General features: G+C 38.6%; 1 protein-coding gene and 1 pseudogene across 2 annotated transcripts in view; one reads left to right on the forward strand and one right to left on the reverse strand.

Annotated features, from left to right (window-relative positions):
* Window positions 1-25,657, reverse strand: part of TPK1 (thiamin pyrophosphokinase 1) — a 343,195-nt gene that overhangs the window by 144,168 nt on the left and 173,370 nt on the right. For both annotated transcript variants that reach the window (XM_021692761.2, XM_021692762.2), the window contains one exon: window positions 2,173-2,319. In XM_021692761.2, the coding sequence (XP_021548436.1) occupies window positions 2,173-2,319 (147 nt within the window). The remainder of the gene's footprint in view (window positions 1-2,172; window positions 2,320-25,657) is intronic.
* On the forward strand, window positions 22,699-22,981 carry LOC123326398 (annotated as a pseudogene).

Here is a 25,657-nt window from a genome sequence, read left to right on the forward strand (position 1 = left end):
TCTGTGGATGGTTTTAGCAGCAAAATAGACATGGCTAAAGCAGAAGAGTGGTACAGAATACAGGTGATGAGCTTCAGAATGCAGCCCGGGGAGGTTAAAGCATACAAAATGTGAAAGAGAAGTTTTGAGATACACATGATACAACTGGAGAATCTTAATTACAGTTAATTGGAGTTGCCAAGGAAGAGAGAAGAACAGTACTGAGACAATATTTGAAAAACTAATGGCTGAGTTTTCCAAACGGACGACAGACAGCAACCTGTAGATGGAGGAAATCCAGTGAATCCCTGGCTGAAGGCATCTTAGGAAGTCCACAATTATGCACATTACAACGATAGTACAGAACACCGAACACACTGAACAATTCTTAAGGGCAAAAGTCATTTTTTCAGATACGGCTTTTTCTATCAGTTAACCTTCCCTTTTTTACTTTTTAAAAATTATTGTACTGCAGCTTCAACTAGTAATCTATTAACTAGAATATCTACTTACAATCAAGTTACAGGTGACTACTTTAGCAATCACACTATCAGCTCAATATTATATAATAAAGCTCAATGATTTATAATAGTAGAAAGTTTCACGCTTCAGAAATTGTTAGGAGATTAACAGGTATTTAACAAACACATAATTAGAAATCTAAGAAGCATAGCTGCTCATGTCATACCACTAAGTGAAATATTTTAATGACTTCCCATTACCTACGGCAAAAACATCCATACTCCACAGTGCAGAATTCAAGGCTCTTCATGATCTAAGTAGTTTTCTAGTCTTATCTTCCTGGCATTTTCCATACTGCAGATCCGAAGACATGCCCTGCGCCAGTACCTTTCTTTAGTGGCTCCTTCCACCTTGTGTGGCTTCCTCACCATCTCCCACAGCAAACATCCACTCACCCTTGAAGGTCCTGCTCCAATGTAGCCTCAAGAGAATGAAAACCAGGGATTTTGTCTCTTTAGTTGGCTGCCATATACCTGGGTAAGTAAATGCCTGGTGTATATAGCAGGTAACCGATAAATATTTGTTGAATTAACTGAGTGAATAAAATGTGAGTGCCTCTGAGTGGACTTTCTTACTATACTTATGACCAAATCATATCTTTCATCTCATTTATGTACCAATCTTTTAATGGTGCTTTATGTTTATGTTTTTATAAATGACTTCTTCGCTAGAGAGCAAAGATCACATAACTAGTTCTCTTAGTCCTCAACTGCCTAGCAGTGGAATAAAGAGCAGGCACTCCATAATGGTTGTTGACTAAATAAATGGACATTATTGAGTTTGAAAACGGAATTCTTCAGCTCCCTTTTCACATCTCATAGGAAGTGTTCCAGAAAACAACAAAGCTAGGCAATGCAAAGAGCCAGGAAAAAAAAAAATGCAAAGCTGGCTGAACAACAGGGAGCATGCATTGTACCCATATTAACCAAACAACAATTTTTAGGTAATGACATGCTACAGATGGTGGATAGCAGATGGGCAGAAGCAATGCTGTAAGCAGTACATTACAATGAGAGGCAAAAAAGAACAATTGTCCACTATCTTTTAAAAATGTTACCAAATGATTATTTTTGTAGAGGAACTCACTGATCAACCTTATAAAACTTATTTAATAAGAATTCTGTTCTAAGCACTATGTTGATAGAAAATTTCCTCGATATTCATCATGGGAAGTGAATGATATAATCATTAGAATTTATTCCGAGGCAGTGAAATTAATAAGCAGGCAACTTATGAAGAGTAAAAGCTAAAGATTTTCTTTTCAGTGCTTAACAAAATCAAATCCAGTTTCCAATTATAATGACAACACTGAAAATATATGAGAATTCCATTTGAAATATTTGCCAAGCTTTGTGTTTCCTCTGTTGAGATTTTTCTCAAGTGGCATTCGCATTCAGCTGTTCAAAATGCAAAAGTGTTAAATTTAATTCTTAATCAATTTAATTAAAAGTTACAAGTAAAATGAAAACTTTGAGGCGTCTCCTGTACATTTTTGCTGTTCCATGCTTTGAGGCAGTAGACCAGGGTAAACACAAGTAAGTAAACATGGTCAACTTCACTCATGTGTCAACTTCAAAGATACACAGTAGGCTCATGTTTTCTGCAAGTCTACTCAAATGTTAAAAGTTCTGTGGAAGCAAAGTGCTGACATTATATTTATTCTTCACTTACTGGCTGAAGCAGGTAGATGAGAGATTCCTCTTGGATTATTATAATTGGCACAGGAGTGATGCACGTAGCTTGGAACAGGGTGCTCACAGATGCCATAATCTGGTCAAAACGCCCACCAAGACCTCCCAAGGTCACAATTACATCCACCTAAGCAAGGCAAAACAAAACTGAAAGTCACATACTTAAAGTATTTTCAATAATTAAATAGCATCTAACAATGAAAAAGAGCTTTCAATACTCTATTTTATGTGATAAGCCATAGAGAAATGGTAGATATCACTTCTGTTGTTCAGATGAAGGAATGAAGTTACTTGTTTAAAGTCACATAATTGGTCAGTAGCAGTCACATTTCGAGACCAACTCTTTCAAGTACAAATTTTATGTTTTTCCCATCTGCCTGTTGACCTGGAAAACTAGTCAACTCTTCCTTTACAGCTGTTTATGTGTTCCTTCCATTTGGAATCGTCCCTGATTTTGCAGCTGGTGCCTCTCCCGTCCATCCCCATAGCATACCCGTGGTCTCTTCTTATAACACACAGGTTGTCGCCCCACTAGAATTCAAGTATCTTTTTACTGAACCTAGCAATGTTGCCTAAACTCTCAGGGCTTCATTTTTATGTTCACGTGCAAAAATTGGATAGTATTTGCCAATTGATAAGGTTGTTGCAGGGTTTAAATGAGGTAATTAGAGGAGTTAAGTGTAAAGCATTTAGAACATGTTCACGACATAGTGATTGTTTAAAAAATATTAGCCATTATTCTCTTGCCATTTGCAACGATGTGGATGGAACTAGAGGGTATTATGCTAAGCGAAATAAGTCAGTCAGAGAAAGATACCATATGATTTCACTCATATGTGTAACTTAAGAAACAAAACAGATGAACACAGGGAAAGTGAAAGAAAAATAAGATGAAAACAGAGGGCGGCAAACCGTAAGAGGCTCCTAACTCTAGGAAACAAACTGAGGGTTCCAGATATTTTTATGCCAATACAGCTTTATATTATTTTCCCTTTTTTAAAACAGATGAGGATTGCTGGCGGGGAGATGGGTAGGGGGATGGGGTAACTGGGTGATGGGTATTAAGGAGGGCAGTTGATGTGGTGAGTACTGGGTGTTATATACAACTGAGGAGTCACTAAATTCTACCCCTGAAACTAATAATACAGTATATGTTAACAAAAATGGAATTTAAATAAAAATTTAACAAATAATAAAAAATTTTAGCTCTTATTCTATTGCCGTATTATTTTTGGTATTATTATAGTTATATATTTTTAACATTTTTTGTTATTATTACCTATACTTTGATATGTTATTTTCCTACTTAACACTTTCAAGACAGCATTTCCTATAACTAAAGTATAATTTATTTAAATGTTCCCCTGTTGTTGAAAATATATTTCCAGGATATTAATATATAAAATTACTTTGCTGCTTTCTTTCTATATAAGACAAAGGGTAAAGATGGGCTGTGGGGAAGTGAAAGGGAGTAAAGTAACCTTCTCCTGCAAAAAGCAGCTGACAATGGGCTTGAGAACAGGACACGACGCATTGCCTCCTCCCTTGACCCTATGCACCTTCTTCTACTCATCCTAATCTCATAATGCATCAACACAGTCAAAGCGGATATAGTCATTGTGGAAGAGGAAGGCTTGAAGAGCTTAATTAAAATATTACAAGAAAACCTTACGAACAATAAAAATGGACTGTAATAATAATCACTCCATCTGGAATAAAATAGATATTGTTTAAAAACAGGGAGTATGTGGTTTAGGTTTTTAAAATAGTTCATGGAAAAAAACCTTAAGTAACATTCAGTCCATAAAGATGCCATGATTTTAAAAGAATACCATGTTAACCAAGCACCCCACTCTTAGAGGAACAGTAAGCGTATGAAGTCCATGAGGCCAAAGGCTGTGTTTCTCCGGTCCCATTGTTAGAGCCCTGGTCTCTGAACAGTGCCCTAACACATCGAAGACAGCCAAGTGTTTGATGAAAGAGTAAGTGAAGACACTGCAAGAAATGACACACCGCCTAAGGAAGAAATAGCTTAATTGCTATATTGTGGGAATATGTAAATCAGAATGGGGTCCCATAAAAACACAAAAGGTAAATTACACAGAAGAACCAAGACATTTGAAATGAGTTTTCTGTTTCTGACTTCATCAGAATGTAGGGAGAACAGGAATTTTTACTTTGGATAAGATGCTTCATGCCAAACCTGTGTGATGTGCCGGTCTTAGGATACTAGTTTTGGAGATCTTTCAAGGACCCAAAGCATTAGATTTGGGGTCCAGGAAGAGCACACACCCTGGGAAGCATGTATTACTCTGAATACATAGGCAAAGACAGGGACATCTGTTAACTCTCTGAGGAAGAGGGTAACTTGTAAGCAGTTAGGCTTAGACCTGCCGAGGAGACTGCTTCTGTTTGGGGTATCAGGTCAGGGAAATGGCTAGGAGGATTTATTAGTAAGGCCACTCCAGACCAGTGGGGAATTGGCCCAGAAATTATATACCACCTCAGAAAGACTAGAGAGAATCTGCTCTAAACTGAAAAAAAAAGACATTCAAAGAAGTTATATATGAAATCTAGCAAAACTGCTAAGGCTCCAGTAAAAAGCACATGGCACCTTCTTACGCACATAATCCTAAATTCACATCAGAAGCAAGGCTGGGGAGAGTTTATTCACTACGCAGATTCCGGAATCCCTTTTTAGGTTCTCAATTTTTCATTACTATACTCTAAGCCTTGAGGGATCCCATAACCTTTAAGGCTGAAATTTAACCCCCTCTTCTGCACTGGGGCATCATGATGAATAAGCGGTATCTGTAGACCAGTGACTGAATTATTCAGAATAAAGAAGCCGCAAGATTACTTCTCATCACTACTCATTCTCCCTACAGGAAGTATTTAGCAAGACTGATTAAAAACATTAGAGGATCAATGGGGGCTGCAGGCAGGGCAGGGGAGGGTCAGCCTGAGAGGTTTCTGCAGTTCTCTGGCTCTGGCTGTAAGTAGGGCGTCAGGTGTTCACAGAGAGAGACGAGAGAGTGATACCACCCCTGCACATTTACATGGGTTTTGCAAGGCTACAGTTATGTCTTTAGGACTACAATGCCATAGGACAGTGTTCAATCTGAAACAGACCATTTGCAGACTGCCCAGGGTGACTCTTCTGTGTGGATCCAAAGCCTTTTGCATTTATTTCTAATTTCACCCAGTGTGTGGTAAGTTTTTAAAACTTTGTATTTCCTGGGGCTTCAACATCTTCAGACAGTCTGTGAGCCCCCAGTCCAGGTGAACAGGTGCACAGGGTGATAAGGCTGGTCCCTGCCACAAGTTTCCCCTTCTTGCCCTCCAGACTGTGACCTAGTGACATTCAAACAGACCAATGAAATCCTCTCAAGCCTTTGCTTGTCCACCCACCCTGACTCCCAATAAAGCACTTCCCATGGGGCCTCGCTCTATCTCCCAGCTCCCGACCTGTTTGAGCCTGCTTGCTGGGCACTCCTCCCATGCAGCCCCCAGCATGGCACACCATGCCTTCCTTTCTAGGACCTGTATGTATAACAAAGCCTTTAATTTCAGATGTCTGTGTCTGCATCAGACAAAATTCCCAATTTAAGTAACATAATTATTCTTTACAATATACTCAGTCGCACTTTGTTATAACTGTTGATATACTTGAGTATCTCTCCTTCTAGAAGAGGCCCATGTATCCCAGATGCTAGCTGCAGTGTTCGCAACAGAACAGACAACAAGTATTTACTGAGCTTCCCCTAAGCATATAAAAACTCAGGAAAAACTGAATAAATAACCAGAGAGGCAAGAAGCTATTTGTTAGGCTGAGTTAACATCATCTCATTCCTACAAGAGTACTTCCCTACTTAACAAGCGTTCAAATAGTCTGTGGCTTTTGAAAAAAGTAACTTATTTCATATGTGTTAGTTCTGGCAATATTTATGGATCATTTACCATGTGTTAGGTGCTATTCTAAACACTTACGATATATCAGTAAAGAAGACAAAAACCCCTGCCTTCATGGTGTTGACATTCAAATGGAGGATAATACACAATTGACAGACATACAAATAAGTCTGTTAGTTAGGATGTGAAATGCTGATAAGTGTTAAAATTGGGAGAATAACAGAGCAGGGGAGGGGAGACCAAAAATGACAGGTTGGGAACCTGCTTCCACTTTAAATAGGAGCTAGGTGATGGGTATTAAGGAGGGCACGTACTTCATCGAGCACTGGGTATAATACACAAACAATGAATCATGGAACACTACATCAAAAACTAATGATGTACTGTATGGTGATTAACATAACATAATAAAATTTTAAAAATAAATAGATAGATAGATAGATAGATAGATAGATAGATAGATAGATAGGCGCTAGGGCAGACTACATTGCAAAAATACTAGAGTAGCACAAAGACCCAGAAGAGATGAGGGAGGTGGCCATGTGTGCGGATACCTGGGGCAGGTTCTTCAGACAGCAGACTGACTATGTTAAGGCCCTGAAGCAGTGACATGGCCCCAGGCATTTTCAAAGAGTATCAGGAGGCTAGCTGCTAAAATTAAATGAGAAATTAGTGGGAGAAATCAGAGTAAAATGTAAGTATTAAATTCATAGAGACTCATTAAGCCACAGTCCCCGACTTTTACAGGCATTAAATGGGGAGCCGTTATGAGCTGAGGAAGGACATGATCTATGTATTTCCAAAAGTTAGTATGTGTCCAGAATTTCTCCACTTCTCAATACCCACAACCTCATCACAACTACAGCTCAAGCCACCAAAATCACCAGAGGGTGTAAGCCAGCATTACATCACACAAGAAGTGGCACATAACAGGTGTCCAGTAAGTATTTTTTTGAATAAATGAAAAAATGAAACAGGGATTGGAGGAGAGTAAAAGAACACGGTCAATGGATCAGAGTACTGGTTGAGCTGAAGAACTGCTGGAGTCAGGCTACAAAAAAGTGAGTCAAATAGATAAAACAGAGGTTATGGAGGGCTTATAAAACTTGCTATCAACAAGGTCTAGGTGTGTTCACTGAACTGAGTAATTTAGTTAAAAAAGTAAATAAGATAACCAGAGGGGATAAGTTTAAGGAAACAAGAGGTCTGTGTATTGGAAGGTTCATTCAAGTGTATACAGAATTTACCATGAGTCAAGACAGTACTGCTGAAAAACGTTTACTTGATCAAGACAGGAGGGGAAATGACCAAGACTGTCACGATGAGGACTGCAGCAATGAGCGATTAAGTTGCCATGAGGTTGAGAACTAAAGTTTTTAGGGCAAAAGAAGAAAGGAATAAAACAGCACTGTCTAATGTAAATATAAGGGGATACATATGGGCAATTTTAAATGCTCAAGAACTACATTTTAAAAGTTTTTAAAAAGAGGTAAAATTAATTTTAAAATATATTTTAATGCATTACATCTAAATATATATTTTAAGATGTAATCTGTATTAAAAATACTGAGATGTTAGGAAAACTGGACAATCACATGCAGAAGAATAAAATTGGACCCTTATCTTATACCACTCACAGAAATTAACTCAAAATAAATTGAAGACTTAAACATAAGACTTGAAACTATAAAACCTCTAGAAGAAAACATAGGGAAAAAGACCCTTGACATTGGTCTTGTCAACCATTTTTTAGAGATGACACTAAAAGCACAAGCAACAAAAGCAAAAATTAAAAAGTGAGACTGCACCAAACAAAAAAGCTTCCTACACAGCAAAATAAACAATCAACAAGAGGAAAGGGTAGTTTTTGTTATAGAAGAAAATATTTGCAAATCATCTATCTGATGAGAAATTAATATCCAAAATGTATAAGGAACTCATATAATTCAATAGCAAAAACCCATCAACCTGATTAAAAAATGGGCAGAGGAGCTTACTAGCCACTTTCTAAAGATGTACAAATGGCCATCAGGTACATGAAAAGATGCCAAACATCATTAATCATCAGAGAAATGTAAATTATTTCTATTATTCAGCCACGAGAAAAAAGGAAATCCTACCAGTAAGAACTACATGGATGGACCATGAAAGCATTATGCTAAAGGAAGTAAGTCAGACAAAGAAAGACAAATATCGTATGATCTCTTATATGGAATCTAAAAAAAGCCAAACTCGCAGAAACAGAGAGTAGAATGATGGTTGCCAGACGCTGGTGGTGGGAAAAAGAAAGATGTTGGTCACAGGGTACAAACCCCCAGTTATCAGATGAGTAAGTTCTGGGATCTAATGTACAGCATGGTGACCAAAGTTACCAATATTGTATTATATACTTGAAAGGTGTTAAGACAGTAAATCTTAAATGTTCTTACCATACCAAAAAGTCAAAATAAAACAAAAGGTAATTATGTGAGGTGATAGAGGTGTTCATTAACTCTATTAATACATTTGTGTATCAAATCATGTTGTATGCCTTAAATTTATACAAAGTTATACGTCAGTTATATCTCAATAAAGCTGGTAACAATGAGGAGATATTTTACATTTTTTCAAACCTGGTCTCCAAAACTGTCAATGTACTTTACGCTAATAACATGTCTCAATTTGAATCAGCTACATTTCACGTACTGAAGTGATGAATGGCTAGAGTTTTGGACAGGACAAATCAAAAAACGGCAAACAGCAGTGAAGACACCTACCTCTAACTTCCAGAGCCCATTCTAGAAAAAGAAGCGGGAGAAACAAAACAAAACGAAACAGCACCACCACTAGGACTACAGAGAATTGCCGTCCTTAGGGAAAAGCCCAATTTATGCTGGAGTTAGACATAAAGACCCTGCACGCACAGGAGATTTTAGTGAGAATGAACCATGAATTTCAGAGGGCACTAGCAGGGAGGGCATACATGGTCTAGGGCAAGTCATTTTTTTTTTAATATGCCTACTATTCTCTAAAGAATGGAAGCCAGTCTCAGAGGCTAACATGTTTTCTACTGATTGTGATGTACCAAGGACTCAATATTTGTAATTCTTTTTTTTTTTAAAGATTTTATTTATTTATTTGAGAGAGAGAGAGAATGAGAGAGAGCACATGAGAGGGGGGAGGGTCAGAGGGAGAAGCAGGCTCCCCGCCGAGCAGGGAGCCCGATGCGGGACTCGATCCAGGGACTCCAGGATCACGACCTGAGCCGAAGGCAGTTGCTTAACCAACTGAGCCACCCAGGCGCCCAATACTTGTAATTCTAAAGAAGTGTTACAATCTTAATAGCCCCATGAAGAAAACATTTTAAATATTGTATTATATTGTATTTGTGCACATATACACACAAGTAACCAACACATGCCTATCAGGCCATATTCTATAATATATAAAATGTATATATAAAATGTAAAATGTAAAAAATCAACTTCTGTTTTCTATTTATTTCCTACAGTCAAGTCAGGGTACTTTCATGGGCTTTTTTTGCTAGCAAGGGAGAGTGTTGTGAGAATAGGGTTGCCTTCTGCCTTTCATAGGCAATCGTGTGTGGCAAAAGGAAGCCTAAACCCTGGATGAAGATATTAGAGATCTGACTATAGTATGGTATATTCTTTCAAAAGCCAGGTAACCACGTACAAGTTACATAATCTCCTTGTGACTTAGGTGGCTTATCTATAAAGGTAAGGGACCAACCAGATTCATTAATGTATTTCTCAAGATTCCTTTCACTTCTAACAGTCCACATAAGGTTCTCTGGTTTCCACTGTAACAGGTTAAATAAAATACGGTGTCTATTTTGTTCAGAAAAATAAATGAAAACCTTAGCTTTGCATAATTTGCCTTAATAGAATCATGACAAGACTGGTTAAGGGATATAGAACACTAAAAGTAGAAGCAATTTCATTTTTTCTACTACAGCAGTAAAAACCTTTCAGTAAACAAATGATATGTTTTTCTCCATTTGTCCTCAGAAAGACTTAGATACAGCATGCATGAAGTCTACAGCAGAGACAGTGGCTGTCAGCATATTTTAATTACATTTACTTTCCATAAATTGAATTCTAGAGTTGCATAAATGGACAATTTCTTTATGGCTCTCCCTGATAAACAGGGTGACCATACAATTTACCATACAAACTGAGACACTTCTGAAAGTAAAAGGGGGACATTATATATAATTACACCAAGAATACAAGCATAAACCAAGACGATGCCTATGTAAACCAAGACATATGTTTACCCTACTGTTTGAGAATTATAACTAACATTAGCCTAGCCAACTTAACAAAAGTAAACACTAGGGGCTCAAAAAATTTAGATGTTATTCTTATGCTTCCCTTAACTTTCAAAGATCTGTACTGTATTATAGTTAGGCTTGAATAGGATGATGAAATTCTTTGGTCCAATTGTTTGATGCTCTTATTTGAAGATAGAAAACCCAACACAGGCCATGAAGGAAAAAGTTGGATCAAGATAGAGCAAAAACTATAAACTGACCCAAAAATCAGCAATGTCAAAATGTTTTAATAAGCCTATAAAGAAATTCCAGAGATTGATATAAAGTAAAATGAGACACCAAGGAAATTAAAGACCACAGATTTCACGGTATCAGAAGATAACTCTACTTACAAACACAGAATATACCTAGCTGAATGGCAGCTTGTGAAAATATGACTAGAGGGATCCCATTTAAATTTCAACCAAGCTCATTGAGTCACAGTTTAATGTAAGCCTGTTTGGGTGAGAAAGAAATAATGCCTCTTGCAATGGCAAGATAATGAGTCTTCCATTCACAGATGAGAAATCTAAGAAAATTCAGGGTTAAGGGTGTGATTAGTGTAAGCATTTTCAAAGGATGCCTACCTCCACTTTCTAAAAAAAAATGACTTTGTTTGAACAAAGAGTATTTTTTCCAACTTTGTCAAATTGTAAATATGTTGTTAAGAAATGTCATAAGCGTGTTTATACAAAACTTGTTTTTGAACCTGTTAAAGTTAAAAAAAAAGAGAGAGAGGAGGAAGGGACCTATTTATATCACTGAAAAGTGACTGATGTATCCAAGCTTGTCTGCATTTGAGAGAAAAACTACAAAGGCACTGATAAGGATCTATACTAAGACTCCTGACTGCTATAAACCATAATCCCCTGGTAAAAGTTTTAGCATAAAAGCCCAGGCAGCCCACACTCTCACTGACCATGGGGCACTTACTATGCCCTGTGCCTCTCTAGAGAGCTCAGCAGAAGGGACTCCAACCTCCTTGTGCAGACTGGAAGGCACTCTTGCTGGTAGAGGTCCTGGACACACTGGCTCCAAGTCAGCGGAGGGGGCGGCCAGGAGAGACTGACCTGTCCCAGTAAGGTTGTGTGTGTGTGTGTGTGTGTGTGTGTGTGTGTGTGGTCCCCTCCCTACTGGTTCATTCTCTGTTATCTTGCATGTACTTTCAGTATTGCCTACCCTTTGACATCCCAAACCTATGAGCTTTACCTTTCACCCTAAATACTCAGAATGAAACACTCCCCTCACTCCGGATAGCTTTTAATTTGTCTTGCTCAAGGAGAGTGGACCGTGGAGAAGGTTCGCTCCCAAGGGGCTTCTCATGCGTCCATCAGACTTCAACTACAGCATCACTGACAACATATCAGGATAATCTGCTTAACAAAAGCATCTACTCCAAAGGCCACACATTCTTAAGAGTCAGAAACTGTCTCATTCAGTATGCACTTTTCAACCTACAATACTTAGCAGAATACCTGGATACACATAAAGGACTTTTGTCAGCTGAATGATTAGCTAAACGGTTACAGTTTCACTCTGTAACTCTTTGGCAAACAAGACCAAATCATTATCAAGTATAGACTTGGTCTATTTTTATAGTCCCTATTCCTTTCTCAAATTCTTGATGGGGAAAATGCCTAAAGAGTTATTCTTCAAAGCATCCTGTAATCGGTTCTTTCATTTGTGTCATTGTAATTTCTGTCCTTTAATTCAGCTTGCATACAACCATTATGCTGTTTCTCAAAATTATCTTATGGTTTTCCATTCAAAATTCTTTAGTGGATTACCATCACCTGTAGATCAAAATTCAAATTCCTCGGGCGCCTGGGTGGCTCAGTTGGTTAAGTGACTGCCTTCGGCTCAGGTCATGATCCTGGAGTCTCTGGATCAGTCCCGCATCGGGCTCCCTGCTCGGCAGGGAGTCTGCTTCTCCCTCTGACCCTCCCCCCTCTCATGTGCTCTCTCTCATTCTCTCTCTCTCAAATAAATAAAATCTTAAAAAAAAAAATTCAAATTCCTCGTCTAGAGATTAAAGATGCTCCATATATGAACCACAAACAATAATCTAACTGACAAATGCCACGAACAGTTCTCATCTTCAGAGTTCTTTCTGCACACAGTGTTTGAATTTTTCTTTGTTGACTCTCAGACTTGCCATGAAGAATGCCTGAAGCACTTTAATGTCAGGTACCCTGGTCATGAGAGAGTAAAGGACAATGAGTTCATTCCCATAATAATGCAATACTCTTTTGGTTGGCCCCAGACAAAGCTTTGAATTTTTTTAGTTAAACATTTCCAGTCTGATTTTAGTAGTAGTTCTGTCTTTCCTCACAGATCTGTCCTGAGTACTAATATATCCTTGATTAACTGGACTATAGGTTCAAGCCATTATCAATGAGATCCCTGGGGATGAGACATCTTTTCCATATAAACAAAACAACACGGTGATATATACAAAAATGTGGAAATGCATTATTTTTCCTTCCCAAGTAAATACACCAAGGGATGGCAAGAGCTAATTTGCATGTGTTCACATTTTTCTGTATCAGGAATTGAGTGCCAAGGAGAGTTGGATAGAATAAATAAACACACTAATGGATTTTTTTTTACATGATTTTATTCTATTATCTCTGCTGAAAATTAAACTCTTTGAAGAGTCAGGAATATATTTATGAGTAAGTAAAATTACATAAAGTCACAGTTTGTATAAATAAGTACATGGATATTATAAGTCTACTGGAGGTAATTATGGTCTCCAAACCTCTCACATTATCAGGATATGAAGATATTTCTAGGGAAAAGGTATTCACAAAGGTGTTCCTTTTGAATTGTGGGGTCCTGAGAAATGGAAAAATGTATTACTTGTGGTTTAGAATAGCCAGAATACCTCACATAGCATCTTCAACACAGTTGGTATTTAGTATAAAATAAAAAATCAAAAGATCATTTGTAGCATATTCAGAAAGAATCAGCTATTTGGAAGTAGAGTTTGAAAGGCTATTACAGTTTGCATTATATGATTTTGTCCACAGAAGCTAAATGATTGCTCGGTAGAAGAATGAAAAAATTCCATTCTGCGTTCTTGAGCCTCCTGTTTAACACAGACCAGATACTTTTCACTCTGGCTAAAAACTCTCTAACATACATGTTTCCCTGTAGAAGCTGAATATTTGAAAGAGCACTAAGCAGTCATTCTTCCCATTCTGTGGAAACTGGGACATGAACCTGTACCTACTTTCTTTAGTCGTTTTCACCTACTGAGCGAGGTGAGAAGAGACAGGTAATTGTCCAAACCTTTCTGCAAACAGACGGACTTTGGTAAAAAATGCTTTGTTCCCGGATGATGAGTACTTCTGCACTGGCAGATCATTTCTTAATAGCAATTATCCTCTCTTGCATCATCAGGATTCGTTTTTACACAACAATATTTCTTGCTTTGCTTCAACCATAAAAGAAGTCTTCGCTGCATATTCTTGTCCAAAGTGATAAATGAAACTCTTGGTTTCCATGTCTAGATGGATTGGATTTAGCTATTTGCAGTACTTTGAGTGCATTATTGTCCCAAAGTTTAGTGGTATAAAACTCTCTTCATTTTTTATTGACCAGTTTAAAATAGGTGGCTATCAGACTTGCTGTCATGCCATCCTTAGGTTTTGCAATCTGGAGCAATATAAATAGTTTATATTAGTTATTCCCTTCCCACCTTCTGGGAGAATAGAGAACATTCTGACTGCAAATTCTGCACTTGGTCATTAACACTCTGGTTTCTAGATATGCATTTGACCATTTTATAATGCCAAATGAGAATGTTAAAATTGTTACTGCAGTGAAATTACTTAAAGCTTAATTTTTTGCAAAGTGAGTAAGTGTACTTTACCTAATACATGTACACAAAATAGCTGATCATCTCATCATCCTCTGGTTCACCTTAATGTTATAAGCAATGCTATTATTTACATTTTGCAAAATGTATTCCATATCCGAGAGCATCATAGTAAACTGAGTGTAATTTGTGATAAAACATTTGTTCAATAATAATTTTCTCTTTCTGAAATAATTTATTTATATGAATGCTTTACAGAATCAGAATATTTAGTGTCTATTTTATAAGCATCTAAAATCTCTAGTAGAGGGGCACCTGGGTGGCTCAGTCGGTTAAGTGGCTGCCTTTGGCTCAGGTCATGGTCCCGGGGTCCTGGGATCAAGCCCCACATCGGGCTCCTTCCTCGGCGGGGAGCCTGCTTCTCCCTCTCCCTCTGCCTGCAGCTCCCCCTGCTTGTGCTCTCCCTCTCTCTATCTCTATCAAATAAATAAATAAAATCTTAAATAAAATAAAATAAAAATAAAATCTCTAGTAGAGGGGCGCCTGGGTGGCTCAGTCGTTAAGCGTTTGCCTTCGGCTCAGGTCATGATCCCAGGGTCTTGGGTTCGAGCCCCGCATCGGGCTCCCTGCTCGGCGGGAGGCCTGCTTCTCCCTCTCCCCTCCCCCTGCTTGTGTTCCCTCTCTCGCTATGTCTCTCTCTGTCAAATAGATGAATAAAATCTTTAAAATAAAATAAAATAAAATCTCTAGTAGAAATGGATGAGAAGACAGAATTAAAATGTAATCAGTGTACTTTGCATTCAGATATTCCTATTTCCTAATGTGTTTCAAAATATCTCGATCCAGTTGTTTGTATTGGAAATTACATAAATTAATATACATGTTGAAGGGGAAGGTACACTGTGGATCCAGGAAAGGTGCTGGAATCACCTTCTACTCAGGCATCTGGATTTTAGTATGCCACTTGCCATTATGGACAAGCACGCTGACCGTGGAATGCTAAGCAGAACTGCTCTGGGAAAGCAGACGGTCATGGGAACAGAATGACATTTTCTACTTCTGGCTACCAAGAGAGGAGAAGAATGGAAAGTGAATACTATACAAATTGCAACTTCTCTGCTGATTCAAATGAGACTTCCTGAGATACTTACGCTCATCACCTAACACAAAGAAGAATGTATTTCTATGTATACATTTCTCTTCTCCTGATCACTTAATTAACTACCACTGAAAATACACTGATCTCATACGTACATCCCTGAGATAAGCAGTAACGTCCTTTTTGTTCTTCAGTCATGACTTAAACTATATGCAAATCATTTCTTACAAATACAGTTATTTTTACTATTGTGGACAATCACAATTATGGATGTAGGTATGACCACAAATGTCTCACTAAGGGATTTACAGAATAAGGAGAAATTTTTGAATCTACCATGCAATTTCAGGATATTCCATTATATGTGCGTTATTCTTACAGAAGTCCTCAAGACATTGTTTCCTCCTCCTCTATCTGCAGATTCTGCATCTTCGCAGTGCAGTAATTCAAAATAAAATAGTCCTTTTCATGTAAGGTCAGCATGTCTTCTGCAGAGGAGCATCATACCAACCATATCCGCAATTCTCTGCATTAATAAGAAATTTTATCTGGCAAGTGAGTCATCCAACTGATATTCCTGGTAAGCAAATAAACTTAACCCTTGTCCCGGGGCCTAAAAAGCACACTTCTCCTCTGGCAGGGATGGATTAGGCTGCCACAGCCGCCAAGGCAGTAAGCTTTTTATATCCGTAGCAACAGCTCCCGAGTCACTACAAAGCACTGGGTCTATCTATTTTCTCTTGTTACACAGCACTATAAAAAAGATTGCTGGTCTCTAAGAAGGGAAAACAGAGATGTGCATTTCTCGTTTGAAGGCTTCTCCAAAATGATCTAGGAAACAGCCTGCTTCTTCGCTCAATGCCCAGAATACCTTCCTTCCCTTCCCTTCCCTCCTTGTCTGATACTTAACTTGCACAGCACCTGTTCCAGAACCTGGATATGTAAGTGGTTACTCTGGCACTTGACAAAGAAAACAATGCTGGTTATACACTAAAAAAACAAGAGGTGTTTTGTGGAGACGTACTTAAGTATAGCTGAATTTGTCTGTATGTATACATGTGTTACTTTCTAGAAATCATAAAAATTATTAAGTTTACAACATTGCTTTGAGGTAGATGGGCATGGGTAGAGAAAGTTGTCATCTAAGTCTTACAAGGACTCAGCTATCCAGCAGATGTTGGAATTGAATGGTACTGCTTTCAGTATGACTTCAAGGAAGTCGGCAAGATTTATCCTTATCAAGCTCACAATGGTAAAGGCTCATGAGACAATCGCTACGTATTTTCATTTTTTAGCTTTCAACTTTTACGAGTAACTTAGAACTTAGAAAAAGCAGCAGGTTCTAGAAGTAAAATATCAATTAATAACATGTAAAGAAGGCATTACATGTACCATTTTTAATTACATACAACACATATATCCTCCCCTACCCATAATATGAAGAGAAAAACCAAAAGTATAAAAGATTGAATAATAGCTCCATTTACTGACAAAGCCAAAAAATTTTCAATTATAATGGGACAAGAGCTGGAGCAGTAGAATGAGCCTCATTAAAGTATTTACTTAATAAAATTTACCAACATTTGATAAATAGGGCTTGCTGAAAAAGGATTCTTCCATCTGTGCACATTCATTCATACAGTAAATATCTGTGGAGTGCCCACCGTGAGCCAGGTGCTGTCGTAGGTCCTGGGAATGTGGCAGAGAATGAGCATGTACAATTACCTGCCCACATGATATTTACATTTCCATGAGTGGATATGTAACAGAAACAAACTTCCTAAATATATAGTATGTCAGACGGTGACAGATGTGATAGAGAAGACCCAGCAGACAAAGGGATGAGGACTGCTGAGCCAAAGAACGGGAGAGGAGGCGGGGTGAGGGGTGTTATTTAAAAAGTGAGGTCACGGAAGGCCTCATGGATATGTGCTGCAATTTCCTTAGAAAAACAATTATATTATTCCATTTTCCCCAATGAAAAGTTAAAGGATAAAACAGAGAAGGGTTCTATATCAACAATTTACTAAAAACAAGTTGAATCTTTCCTGCAGTGGCACCTTACAGCATTCATTGTAGTCTGAGTTATTCTGTGGTTACATGTACATCCGTGTCCTCTATTAAACTGGAGCGTCGGGGCCATGAGCTTAGTCACCTAACCAAGCCTAACGACCGAGACAGGTACTATGCAAAAGCTGGTTAAAGCAACTGGAAGAAGATCCTCAGTAGCTTCGACAGTATGTCTAAAGGGAGGAAGTCTGCCGTTGCAACTCTAAACATCCCTCAGTGAACGTCAGGCACACAAAGGCTACTGCAGGATTAGGGAAGTCAGAGCACACGTCCCATTTTCTTGCTGGCACCAAGGCAAGGTGCAAACAAGGTTAGCTGGGTTGTACAACTCACCTCCCTCCTGGATTCAATTACTAAACACACAGATACCATTCTCACCAGTTCCCTGGGAATGAGGAAAGTTGAAGACATCCCCTGGGAAACATTTCGGTTTCTTCTTACATATCTCGATATGTAAGAAGTCCTCCATTTATTTCAAGTTTTGAATATTAAGATAATTCTTGTGAAAGCACAATATGTCCAAAACAATGCTATGGTGAGTCCATGAACCTGGGATATAAACTCTAACTAGTTTAAGGGATTTCTAAAAACACTAATTCTAAAACCATACTAATCTATGAAATTTATTGTAAAATCAAAAGAGCACGATATATTTATATTGTAATGTATTTTGTGAAATACATAAAATGTATTTTATAAAATAAATATAATTAACACAATTACATAAATTATGTATCTTCTATAATTAACAAAATATATTAAGTATATAAGTACATTATATAAAATATGTTGCAGATCACAAGACCTAAAGTATACAACAATATATGACTATTAATACTACTGCTGTTATATTTTTGTTAAGGATTTTATATGTGGAAGGCAATGAAGTGCTTTGCCTCATAACCTGCTGGTGTAAGTAGATTATTACTCTGATTTTATAGAAAGACCACTCTCTTACACCATACACAAAAATAAATTCAAAATGGATGAAAGACCTAAATGTGAGACAGGAAGTCATCAAAATCCTAGAGGAGAACACAGGCAGTAACCTCTTTGACCTCAGCCATACCAACTTCTTACTAGACACATGGTGGGAGGCAAGGAAAACAAAGGCAAAAATGAACTATTGGGACTTCATCAAGATAAAAAGCTTCTGCACAGTGAAGAAAGCAATCAACAAAACTAAAAGGCAACCTACAGAATGGGAGAAGATATTTGCAAATGGCATATGTGATAGAGGATTAGTATCCACAGTCTATGAAGAACTTAAATTCAACAACCAAAAAACAAATAATCCAGTTAAGAAATGGGCAGCAGACATGAATACACATTTTTCCAAAGAAGACATACAAATGGCTAACAGACACATGAAGAGATGCTCAACATCACTCATCGTCAGGGAAATACAAGTCAAAACTACAGTAAGATACCACCTCATGCCTGTCAGAATGGCCAAAATTAACAACAGATGTTGGTGAGGATGTGGAGAAAGGAGAACCCTCCTACACTGTTGGTGGGAATGCAAACTGGTGCAGCCACTCTGAAAAACAGTATGGAAGTTCCTCAAAAAGTTGAAAATAGAACTACCCTGTGATCCAGCAATTGTGTTACTAGGTATTTACCCAAAGGATAAAAAAATACAGATTCAAAGGGGCACATGCACCCCAATGTTTCTAATGTTTATAGCAGCATTATCAACAATAACCAAACTATGGAGAGAGCCCAAATGTCCATCGACTGATGAATGGAAAAAGAAGATGGTGTGTGTGTGTGTGTATATATATATATACACACACACACACACAATGGAATATTACTCAGCCATCAAAAAGAATGAAATTTTGCCATTTGCCACAAAATGGATGTAGCTAGAGTGTATTATGCTAAGTGAAATAAGTCAGAGAAATACAAATATCATATGATTTCACTCATGTAGAATTTAAGAAACGAAAGAGATGAATATAGGGGAAGGAAGTTAAAAAAAAAAAAGAGAAGGAGGCAAACAATAAAAGAATCTTCTTAACTACAGGAAACCAAGGGAGGATTGCTGGAGGGGAGGTGGGCCATGGTGGGTGTGGGTGTTAAATAGGTGATGGGCATTAAGGAGGGCATTTGTTGGGATGAACACTGGGTGTTATATTTAAATAATGAATCATAAAATTTTATACCTGAAACTAATATTATACTATATGTTAACTAACTAGAATTTAAAGAAAAACTTGAAACAAAAAACCACAATGCGTTGAAAACAACTCTTTTAATAATAAACATATTTACTATCACAATTGGTAGACACAACAAGGATGATAAATCATCTAAACACATGTTGCAGGAGAATTAATATGATATCAAGAATGCTAAGAAGAAGATCCCTTCAAAGAAGAACTGAGTTAAGGTTTGCCATGATGTTACCAAAAATACATTTATTCATTGAACAAATATTTGTTGAGTAAGTAACTGGGAGGCAATAAAAGATTTTAGGCAGACATGCAGTTAATACAGAAGATAGGAGTTTTAGTAAGAGAACAGAGTGAATGAGGTCAAACATAAGCTAATATAATAACCCAAGTGAGAAATGAGGAAGGTGTGAACTAACCTAGTAGCCGTAAGACTGGAAAGAAGAAAGTGGACACAAGAGATACCTCCAGAATTAAAGGAGTGATGACCAACTGGTAAGGGATGGTACAGTAAAATAGAAGGCTACTCTCAGGTTTCTGCCAGGTGGATGGGAGGTAGCGCCAGCACATGGGACAGAAAATAAAGAGAAAATGGGATTCTGTGAGAAAGATGAGGAGTTTTCTTTTAGATACTGAAATGAAATTCTTGTGGCTTTCCAGTTAGCAGTCACAAACAGGCTTGGAGTTCTGGATGAGAGGCATCAGTGAGGCAGTTAACTGCAGAGAAGTGTGACAGAATGTCCCTCTCCAGGAAGAGCCAGGTCATGGAGACCACACAATTTTGACAGGTAAAGAGGCAGGACAAGAATGAGCAGCGTTCCTCCTTCTGGAGCCAACCCTGAAAAAATTCTATTGAATGCCAGTTCTCTCTGATTAAATCCTACCATTCTTTGATGCCTTAGGAAACCGGGCGGTTTGAGGAGGTGGGCTGTTACCACAGTTTAAGGATCATCAAGTTTCCAGCCAAGATTTTCAAGCAGGCATAGTCTTCCCATGAAACAATTGCCAAAATATCCAACAGAGACTCACAAGTTGAGACTTTTTGAAGAAACACTTTAAAGGTGAAAGAGTTCATAAAAAGGTATTTGGATTTGCCTAAGTGCTAAGAAGTACTTGCCTTTTTATTCTGTTAACACTGAGTCCTATCACAAAAAGATTATACCACCTGATTGTTAGAGCATATTTGAAACAGTGAGCATCTTTTCTTCACGTAAACTTATTTTGGAATAATTTCAGACTTAGTGAAAAGTCGCCAAGATAGTACAGGGATTACCCTTCACACAGGCTCGGTCATTGCTAACATCTTCTGTAACCATGACACAAACCTATTCCACCTAAGATTGACACCAATATACTGTTACAGGATTTTCTCCTTCGGTGCCCGCGGTTCTCGGTCATGCCACTTCAAAGAATGAAGAGGGAGACCAGGCAGAGTGGTGGGCAGCAGAGCAAGGTTTATTGAGTTTAGCAATAGTACAAGCTCTCAAAGAGGGAGGGGACCCGAGAGGGTTGCCACAGGAGTTTCTAAGTCTAGGTGGTTTTACGGGCTTGTTGGCTCGATGTTTTAATCTGATTAACCCTCCCTGTGCCTGTCATCCGATCAGGTTTTTGTCACTTATCACTGTGGGAAAGGGTGGAGGGCTCCTTCCAGGGTGGGTGTAAAATCCTCTTACAAGTGGTTTCCCCCGGGGGGGGGGGGGGGGGTGGGGGGGGGGGGGTTGTCCCTGCCTGCCTACCTTCCAACTAACCTTCATGACTACTACTAGTAACTAAACTCCAGGCTTTGTTCGCATTTTGCCAGTTTTCCGCTAATGCCCTGTTCCAGTTCAGGGACAAATCAGAAAGCCACACTGCATTTAGTTTTCATGTCTCTTTCATCTCCTCTGGTCTGTGACAATTTTTTGATCTTTCCTTATCCGTCATGAAAATTGAAAATACTCGTCAGGTATTCAGGAGAATAATATTCAATTTGACGTTCTCTGATTTCTTTTCAAAGATGAAACTGGGATTAGGGGTTTTAGGGCAGAAACTCACAAGTGCCCTTAGCACCCTGTACGTTATCTAGAGGGGCATGTGTTATCGACAAGAATTATTGTTGACATTGATTGATTACTTGATTAAGGTGGTATCTGCCAAGTATCTCTACTGTGAAGTTAGTTTTCATCCCTTTCCAGAATACACGTTGACACACACAACAGATGTATTAAATTCTGCTTTAGATGAGACTGGAATCTTGCCGAAGACACGGGTCCATCGGAGTAGACTGTACTGAGGACACCAGAGATCCTTGGAAGAAGATACTCCTCAGAGCACTATCACGGTTCCTCCTACAACCCTGTGAGTCAGAGCTCGTTATAGTGATAGGAGTAATTATTCCAATCAGATACAGTCTTAAATTTCCTTTTCAAGTGAGGAGCAACAGATATTTAGTATGGACATAGCCATTAGTCCATTACAAAACAATAATGTACACCTAACCCAATATTGATAATTAGTGGACATAAGTATTCTAAAACTCATAGCATTTGCAGATGTCTAAACATAATGTATCTGAGAAATACCATGTAGGAATTAAATAGAAAGACTATCTAATATTCCTCACCTAATTTCAATAATCAAGAATTCCAATTCAGACATAAATGCATAGAAACTATTCTAATACATACAAGTCACAATCCAATATTTGCTCAGTCTACTAAAATAATTTTAAAAAACTTAATATGTAATAATCCCATAGTCTTTATGTAGTATTTAATTGTAGTTATTAATATTTGTGTGCATAAAATTTAGGCATTAGCTCTTATTCATATAGTACCTTTTCCACATCCTACATTATTTGATTGAAAAATTGATTAAAAAGATAACATGGGACAAGGGGGATAAAATGTATTAAAGTTTCAACAAATTAAACTAGTATGCATTTAAATCTATACAACCAACAGTGTGCAATTAAGGACAACCTTTCTGCCCAAATTTTGTTTAATATTAAATCTGTGTTTAAAACCTCAGAGACTAGCCCAAACGGGGAACACCCTGCCCAAGGGGCAGCGGGTGACCGGAGGGGCACCCTGATCCCTGCATGCGCAGGTTTCCACCAGCCCACAAGCGACAGCATGGCAGCCATCCCCTCCAGCGGTTCGCTCGTGGCCACCCACGACTATCACCCCCACTGCCCAGGTTCCCCTTCTAGTAACAGCTCCTGCAGACGTGCAGAGTATGCTGGGGAAGCCATCCCTCACCACCCCAGGGCTGACCCCGGTCACTGGTGGGCAAGTTTCTTCTTCGGGAAGTCCACTCTCCCGTTCATGGCTACAGTGTTGGAGTCCCCAGAACGCTCGGAATCTCCTCAGGTCTCCAGCAGCACGATCAACCGCGACTTGGCTCTGGAAGCCATGAGGAAGCACCTTGGTGACCAGCCTGGCAAAGCCAACACCAGGCCGCCATCCTGAGTGGCCACCACCAGGCTTCAGGAGGTGCTGGACCACCCCTCTCTACCCCGTAGACTAGGCAGGCTGCCACAAGCAGAAGCAATTGGGTTCTTTTATATCAAAATAGCAAAACACCAAAAACGAAGTTGTGAGAATCCCACTCTTTACTATCCAAGCCACACGCAAGTCTTCCTCACACCCTGGAACTGTGTGCCTTGTACCAAGTGGAAAATTAACTCCAAGCAGCCAGTAAAAATAAAATAAAATAAAAATAAAAAATAAAACCTCAGAGACTGAAATACAGAATTCTGTCATCATATAATAGTAGGAAATACTCCAACTGTATTTTAGGAGGCCTGTTATTCTCAGGGCCTTATAATCTAGATTTGTTTTGCTTCTTCCTAAACAACATGCATCTTACATTTTTAGAAAGTTGGAGCAATAGCTTTTAATGTTTTCCACTGAATTCAAAGGTTTAGATCTCAAGTATGCATCATGACATCAGAAAATATATGTGCTCTTTGAAGATCCAGTCATATCAGATGGCATCCTAATAATGTATTATTCATGACTCAGTTACAGATAAATAATGTGGTAACATGAAAGCAAAGCATTAAAAAGTCACACGTATTGGTGAATCCTTTTGCAAAAGAATAAAAGTTGAGGGTGAATAGGTTTAAAATAGATAAATAAATGTAGTGATTTAGGGAAATTTTAAAAAATTAAGCACATGTTCTGGATAGTAAGCTCCTTCAGGGTAAGGACAGACTAATTCAAATTCTATAAAGTTCTAAGATGTTACATAGTACGGTTTCTTAACATATTAAATATTAATTTTATTTATCTTATAACTAACATTTTAAAGTGTGTTAGTAAGATAAGTTCTTACAAATATAGACACTTTGATGACAAATTCATATTTATAATTTAGTAAGTAGAAATACAAATGTATGATAATTTGATAGGACTTATTAGGTGGAGAAGTATAAAAGATATTTCTATGTAGTTTATGTGCATTTTAAGTAGAAATTTTGAACAGCCCTCATCTCAAGATGATCTCACTTGGGGGTAGGAGCATCTTTTATTACTCTCCTTGCTAGTCTTTCTAATTTAGCCTTTCTCTTGCTATTACATTAAATCAAATGAAATGCTGTATCTCCAGGTTAAATGTAAAGTTGAGTGGAAGCTCACAGATACTCTATTTCATCAGATTTACTGTAACCTGAAGGTTATATTAAGGAAACCACAAGGTTTTTGTTGTGAGTCATGGAGCCTTCAGTTTATCCAACGATGCTTTTTAAAACACCAAACTAGGGCGCCTGGGTGGCTCAGTTGGTTAAGCGACTGCCTTCGGCTCAGGTCATGATCCTGGAGTCCCGGGATCGAGTCCCGCATCGGGCTCCCTGCTCGGCAGGGAGTCTGCTTCTCCCTCTGACCCTCCCCCTCTCATGCTCTCTCTCTCTCATTCTCTTTCTCAAATAAATAAATAAAATCTTTAAAAAATAAATAAATAAATAAATAAATAAAACACCAAACTAATCACACTGTTGTCCATCTTAGAACTCTTCAAACTCCCTGCCATTGGTTCACTGAAGAGCTATCCATCCTCCCTGAGTACTGAGGTATCTATCCTAGAATGCTCTTCTTCCCTCTGCCATGCAACCCCTATCCGTTTATGATGTCTCAGCCCTTCTCTAAGAAGCCCTTCCCCTACCTGTGTTGTATTCAACTCCCCTGTGCGTTCCCATAGTGCACAACACAGACTCAACAGTCACAAAGCACCTCTTCCATGCAAGGTGCTGTTGTTCAGGCATGAACAAGACAGATCTGTCCCAGCTTTGTGGGCTATATGGTCAGGCTGGGAAGAAAGGCTTCCAGCAAACAATTAGAAATAACCAACACAATTACTGGAAGTGTTCAGAGTGCCTTGAAGGAGAACAAAGGGGGTACAGATACATAGAGTGGCAGAAACTAACCTGGAGGAATGGGGAAGAGAAGGCCTCCTTAATGACCTCACCTATTTTGCCATTGTGGGACAGGTGAAGAGAAAGAAAAATTCGAAAAATATTCAAATGATATGCAAAAACAATCTAGGCAGAGGAGACAACACCTAAGGCAGAGAAGGAGAGGGACTAGGGTATATTTTCCAAAGAGAAATAGTAGTACAAGACGAGGCTGGAGAACGTGCTGGGCCTAAATCATGCCAGGGGCCTGAGGCAGCCGTGGAAGTGCACTGCTCCTTTCCCCCCTAGAAAGAACTCGCTAGTGCTGTGAGGGGGCAGGCTGGTTGTCATGGCCCAGTGGCAACTCCAGGATACAGCAAAGTGGGCCACCAAGGCCACACCCTTCCCTGAGAGCTTGTAGCTCGTGACTAACCACAATGGGGGTAGGAGGGTCTGGTCCTTCCTGCTCAAGGCACGACTGCTCTAACAGGTCTTGATTCTGTCCTCCCTATTGGATCATCCAAGACCTTACCAGATTAGTTTCGCAGATCATATACACCTGATACCTGATCACCCTCTTCCCTCAGCTTAAGGCTCTCTCTGAATTTCAGCGTTAAGTTTGAGATACTATTATTTATTTTCAGACTTAATGACCAAATACTGTATTACAGATACTATCAATTTTACACACATAATTGCAT

The sequence above is a fragment of the Neomonachus schauinslandi genome, chromosome 12 (genome assembly GCF_002201575.2).
Source record: "Neomonachus schauinslandi chromosome 12, ASM220157v2, whole genome shotgun sequence".
In the NCBI taxonomy this organism is placed as follows: Eukaryota; Metazoa; Chordata; class Mammalia; order Carnivora; family Phocidae; genus Neomonachus; species Neomonachus schauinslandi.